Consider the following 6,567-nt stretch of genomic DNA (forward strand, 5'->3'; position numbering starts at 1 on the left):
TTGACATGGCATGAAGTTTTTAGCATTAAGGCATGAAGGAGTTTGAAAGCATTGAAGGCTTAGAGAATCACAAAGATGGGATGGCTTATGAATGTAGGAAAAGTAGAATAGGGTTTAGGATAGTTAGTTGATTTTGGTCAACTGTTTTGACCAAAAAGTATACACTTGACCAAATGTCAACTCTATGTCAATGTAGCATTTTTTTTGTATAGAATTTGTAAATTTTGATTTTATGATGTATACTTTGAAGTTTTTGTAATGGAAGTTGGTCTTTTGAATGTAATTGTAGCTTATATCTTAAGAAAGACGGTTTCCCTCAAAAATTTGAATTTTGAATATGTGAATTGAATTTGACCTTGAATTACTTTGAATCTTGATTTCTTTGATTTGGATTTGAATTGCAATGCCTTGGACCAAATGAGCAACCAAACAACTAGCCATGTAAGATTTTCATAAAGAATGGTCAGCAAAAAGTCAACTTTCTATGGTTGACTTTTATTGACCAAGACAACTTGGAGCATGTCTTCCAAATCAATTGTATGTGATGTAATCAACATAATAAAAAACATATACCAAAGATTAGGGTTCCAGAAGACTTAGTCCAAGAGATGAGCCTTCCAAATCAAGTGTATCAACAAGATTCCATATGTTTGATCCCCAGAGAAACCCTAGCCCATGAAACTTGATAAGTTACTTGTCATAACTCAATGATTGGCATAAATAACAAGAATCTTTGGATCAATGGTGTTTATTTGAAAATACAATTGTAAATGAATGTCTTATGATGGATGATTAGGGCATATGTGAATATGCAAATGAAATGAGTCATGGGTCAGATGAAATGAAAAAAGGTAGGTAGAAGTGGATAGGGACAACTTTCATACATTTGAGGTGGAAGAGGATTAACTATAAATACCAAAAAATTTACACTCCGAAATAATAGATAGGTAGAAGTGTTTATGATTTCGTTTTGTCTCCACTAATGAGTTGTGTCAGGTATTGGTAGCTGAAACATTCTCGTAGGATTTCACAAAGATAATATGATTGATTGTCGGACGGAAATTGACTACTATACGAAAATTAGAGAGAAATGATTGATTGTCAGTTGAAAACTGACTACTATACGAAAATTATAGAAAAATATTAATTCGTCAGACAGGAATTGAATTTTGGAATGATTTGAAAGATGGAAATTAAATTTTAAAATATTTTATCAAACAAAAACTAAACTTTAAAATAATTTTGCCATACGAGTTGGAGTGTTGAGCTTTAAAATAATTTTGCACAAAAATTGGACTTAAAAAATTACCAATATTTATAGGAGGAAAAAAATGACACTTAACCATAATTTGAATAAAACTGAAATTACCATCGAGATAGAGAAACATTCGAGAAAAAGGAATGGCTATATGGTCTTCTCCCTAATCAACCAGAAACCGAAGAAAAAAGCGTGGGATAATCGGAACCATAACAATGTTTTCTCTCCAAACGAACCTCTTTCCCTCACCAATGCTAACACCGCAATCCTCAACAAAAACCCTTCCCACCACCACCACTGTTACAGCTACTGTCACCAAACGACGAGCAATAGTCTTCAATTCAAGCCTCGTAGTTGCCTCATGGCTTAATCTCCGCAATCTCACTTCATCACATTCACAGCAGCTTCAAGATGAACTTCAGCAACAAGAAGACCACCTTGTGCAACTTTTTCAGGTCTTTTTCTCCAATTTTCGCCTTCTTTTGTTAATATATCGTTGGGTTGTAGTGAAACTGGAAATAAATTTTCATTTTTTTTGCTTTTCTTCATGTATAATCAATCACCTTTGGCAATTGGGTCTAGGGTTTCAGAATAGGAAGCGAATGATGTTTAGAATTGAACTTGGGATTGTTACAGGAAACTTCACCATCAGTTGTTTCCATCCAAGACATTGAATTGGCTAAAGACCCCAAGAACCCTTCTAATGTAGCCGTGTTAGATGACGATGAAGATGCGAAAGTTGAAGGAACTGGTTCAGGCTTCGTTTGGGATAAATTTGGTCACATTGTAAGAAATAAATGGATTTATCTTATTTTATAGTTATGATTTATTTTTTAAACACCGACACTTTAGATTAAATCTGAGTCCAATGCCCAACATGCGTTGGTGTCACACACTAACACGTGTAGTTACATTTGAACACTTATATTTTTTTCCAATTAGTATCGATATCTATGTATCAAAGACATTTGTCTAAGTCAGTGCTTCACGGAAGCGTAACTATAGTCTTTGATTGCACAGGTCGCCAAATTTTTGAACTTTGAAAGTAGTCATTTGGTTTTTCGTTTTTTGGTGGACAGGTTACCAATTACCATGTTGTAGCTAAACTGGCTACCGATACAAGTGGTTTACAACGTTGTAAGGTTTTCCCTTATGCTGTTAATTCCATCAAACTTTTTATTTTAGATGGGAGAAATATATTTTATATTGGAAATTTGGAATGTATACTTCAATCTGCAGGTTTTCCTAGTGGATGCCAAAGGGAATAGATTTTCAAGGGAAGGGAAAATAGTTGGTTTTGATCCATCATATGATCTAGCTGTTCTGAAGGTATAACATTTCAATTATCTTCTTTTCTTTCGATTATTTGTCTCTCTAAACATTTTGATTTCTATGTTACTCGTGTGGGATTTTTCTATATGCTCTCAATCATAAATGTCACATTTTCCACTTGAACACAAGCAAAGTTTCTTTGAGCATGTTGATTTATGAAAGAAACCATGGTTATCAGTATCTATGATACATACCAGTAGCATCTTGATTCAATACTAAACTGATCGCAATCAATATGAACTCTAGTGTCTATCTATTAAGCCATGAAACGTATCCTGAATCCCGATTCATTTTAACGAATTGCTACCTAATCTTAGTGTAGTCAACCACATTTTTTGTTACCTTTGTATAACTGATATATTAGCTTGTATTTTTATTATGTGACTTTTTTCACTTAAAATTGGCATTTTTGTTGACAATATATTATATGATTCATAATAAGATTTAATTCACGATTCGTAAGATGGGCTCCGGTTCACGATTTGACTCCCGGCTTGATAACAATGCAACAGATGTTTAGTTCCTTATCTTGCCTGTATTAGTGTAAAGTTCTAAAAGTGAATATAGAAACAAATTCGATGTTCATCACACTGAAAGACCCTAGTAATTGGATATCTTTATGGCATAGAAATGCAGGCATTTGCTTTATGGTATAAATCCCTACTATTTTAAGACCTTAGATAATTTAAGAGGAAACCTTGATTAGGAGCTGTCTCCACAAGACACAACCAATTGAGCTAACGGGGGGGGTTTATAGCTCCTCTTTTCAAGGAGACTCCTCCACCTGGGCCTTTTAATATGATGAGGAAAAGAAGAGCCGCCACCCGTGGCTTCCGTGTGACCTAATACTACACCAAACTTGCTCCATCCAAGAAGCCGTCTAACCTTAGGTAACTATTCGGAGAATAGGCTGTAACACCGGATATTTCGTATTAGCTGATGCAGCTCTGACTAAAGGGGTCTGGATATAATATTGACCATAATACGGATCCGCCGTTCTGTATGTTTCATCTTATGAGTTATGATAGTGACAACAGATCATTACTTCTTACAATACTCTTGGTCATTACTTCTTACAATACTCTTGGTCATTACTTCTTACAATACTCTTGGTCATTACTTCTTACAATACTCTTGGTATACTCTGCTCGAGACTAGCAAAAGTTAAAAGACACTAAGATTTATCACCTTCCCAATGACAACATGTATTACGAGTCATGAAGTATTTGCAAAGAAGTTAAGATTGAGAAACACTGCATATAGTTTCTTTATCAATGTTTTGAATCTGCTTCCTTTCATAGTAAGCATAAATGAATTTGAAAAATCCCAAAAATGGAAGGGAATTCATTTTCATGAGTTGTATTTAATGTAATCTATGTTACATTTGATTTTTGCATTCTTTTTATATCTCACTATAGGCCGCTAGAGAAATGCATGACACCCGGTCTCTTTGCAGGTTGATGTTGATGGATACGAAATAAAGCCTGTTCTTCTTGGTGAATCTAAGAATTTACTTGTTGGGCAGAGTTGCTTTGCAATTGGAAATCCTTATGGATATGAGAATACTCTCACAACGGGGGTAATAAAATCTCTTTTAATAAATTGAATCTAACATGGCAAACCTTCAGAGAAAGCCTCTGAATCTGCTAAGACCTCTATCTAATCATGCTAAATAGAAATTTCCAATTTACCAAAACTGTTATGCGATTGTTGTGTATTATGCAGGTGGTCAGTGGTTTAGGCCGCGAGATACCTTCCCCGAACGGAGGGGCTATCAGAGGAGCTATTCAAACAGATGCGGCTATTAATGCAGGTAAGCTATACCCTTAATCGAGATTGGTTATGTTAGGATCTCAACACCAACCATTTGTTGGCTTGATGACTCCAGAAAGTAAATTCAAAGAAAAATGTATATGATCTTGTGTGATTGCTTGTGAACAGGAAATTCAGGTGGACCGTTGATTGACTCTCATGGCCATGTTGTTGGAGTAAACACTGCCACCTTCACAAGGAAAGGTAGTATGAAATCTAGAAGTTGAGATAAAGAAAACCCTTCTGTCTACTGCATTAACTCTCAAAAATGTTTTGTTTTGGATTTATTTCAGGGAGTGGAGCTTCATCAGGTGTTAACTTTGCAATTCCCATAGACAGTGTAATCAGAAGTGTACCATACCTTATTGTATATGGAACACCTTATAGTAATAGGTTTTGAATGTGCATGTGTAATCAACTTTTTTGTGGAACGCCTTAGAGAAACTCTTGATCTCATCATATTCACATTCAAGTTTTACATAGTATATATGCAATAAAATTCAAGTTTTTCATAATACTTGTAATAAAATTCACTTCCATGCTTTTCAAAAATATGTATTGTAGACAAACAAATAATAGTTTTGCATAGCTTAGAATGTTTTGGTAAGACAAAAAAAAAGAGTTTCTTATAGGTTTGGTAAGATAAAAAAAACGTAGTTTTTACTTTTGAGTCCACATTAGTAAAAAAGCTCAGATTGGTCACTATTATTTAGTTTTAAGCTTTTCTATAAAGCTTATGGCTTTCTTATATGAATAAAATGTTTTGCATGTGTTTATAAATACATTTATTTTTATTGAATAAAAATTAATTAATAATATAATATAATAAGATAATAAAATCACAAACAAAAACTTTAAATATATGTCAAAATCACTTATTTAAATACAAAAGTAAAGTAAGCAAGACTAAAATGGATGATCTTAAGTCAATATTGACTTTAAATTACTTATTTCTTATAAACTACTGGTATGAAGTAGAAGGGAGTAGAGATCTACTCAAGTAATTCAAACATTTGAGTTAAATGTTAAAACTACTTGGAGATTTGGAGTTTAAGAATCGAAAAGGTTTTTGAATATATAATAACGATTAATTACAATTAATTACTAACAATTTTTCATTAAATAAAATTATGAAGAGAGAGAAAAAAAAACTCATTTCTTATATTGAATTATTTATAAAAAAAACATGTCAAAAAAAGCAAACTCTAAATCTTGTAAAAAAATGGGTGGGAGTTTAAATCGTATGAAAAACGGGTGGGAGAGATGGTTCATCTAATTTAAAATTGTTAAATTAATAATTAAAAGAAGTTGGAGATCTTTTAAATTTTAAAAAATTTATATATAAAAGTTGTTAAGTCATTTAAGTGATTTTTGACGCGTAAATAAAAGATAATTTTTTTTTAGCAAAAGGAGAGCCGAGCCAAACAACAACAAGAAGTATCCAATATGAGAAACATCAACCTCAAAAGAATCATGTTGAACAAACTTAATCAAAAAAAAGGGATAATTATCAAAATTACAATTATTAGAAGTCATGGAGAGACTAAATTTAGCAAGTTGTACACACTTGTTAGTTTCGCGAAGGATGTGCTTAACACGAAAATCATGTAAGCTCGTGAGAATGTCTTGAATCTTATGTCAGACCAGGCTTTCTACATAGATTAAAATTAATGATGGCTTTGATTACTTCCAAATTATCCACATGAAACTCAACTTTGTTGAGCCTACATCTTTTGGCCAACCGAACGCCTTCAAGCACAACCCACAACTCAACATTAAGGACATTGCAGTTACCAATGCTCTTGGAAAATCCACCACACTAGTTACCATTAGCATTTCGAATGATGCCACCACAACTAGCTATGAACTTATTACTAACTGCACCATCTGTGTTAACAGTAAACCATCCATCACCAGCAAACACCCACCTAGAAGGAGCCCTGGGCTTGGACGGGTGCACAACAGGCTACTGCAGTGCCATGGCACGCCTATATTGAACTTGAGCTCTCTGAATATCATTAGCCAGCAACAAAGGAAGCATAAAATCAAAAAAAATCTGGTTTCTCCATTGCCAAAGTTTATAACAAGCAGTAGCCCAAAGGGCAGACCAATCCATACCTTGCCTACCCAGATCTGGCTAAGATTAATTTCAATCCAAGCTTCAA

At 33.7% G+C, this 6,567-nt stretch overlaps 1 protein-coding gene across 1 annotated transcript; it reads left to right on the top strand.

The window, feature by feature from the left end:
• The first annotated feature begins 1,344 nt into the window (after positions 1-1,344).
• Positions 1,345-4,917, top strand: LOC127079753 (protease Do-like 5, chloroplastic). Its single transcript, XM_051020127.1, has 8 exons — positions 1,345-1,713; positions 1,895-2,044; positions 2,338-2,400; positions 2,498-2,587; positions 4,047-4,169; positions 4,316-4,403; positions 4,532-4,606; positions 4,696-4,917. Exons 1-8 carry the CDS (start codon positions 1,474-1,476, stop codon positions 4,800-4,802), a joined length of 936 nt encoding a protein of 311 aa, XP_050876084.1. The 5' UTR covers positions 1,345-1,473; the 3' UTR covers positions 4,803-4,917.
• Positions 4,918-6,567: the final 1,650 nt, after the last annotated feature.

This window comes from Lathyrus oleraceus, chromosome 1 (assembly GCF_024323335.1).
Source record: "Lathyrus oleraceus cultivar Zhongwan6 chromosome 1, CAAS_Psat_ZW6_1.0, whole genome shotgun sequence".
Lineage (NCBI taxonomy): Eukaryota > Viridiplantae > Streptophyta > Magnoliopsida > Fabales > Fabaceae > Lathyrus > Lathyrus oleraceus.

Bases quoted from the DNA above. Each gene is read 5' to 3' on its own strand.
- LOC127079753 (XM_051020127.1), top strand. From the start codon at position 1,474: ATGTTTTCTCTCCAAACGAACCTCTTTCCCTCACCAATGCTAACACCG. The intron at 2,588-4,046 runs GTATAACATTTC...GTCTCTTTGCAG, and splicing joins ATGATCTAGCTGTTCTGAAG to GTTGATGTTGATGGATACGA. The intron at 4,170-4,315 runs GTAATAAAATCT...TGTATTATGCAG, and splicing joins AGAATACTCTCACAACGGGG to GTGGTCAGTGGTTTAGGCCG.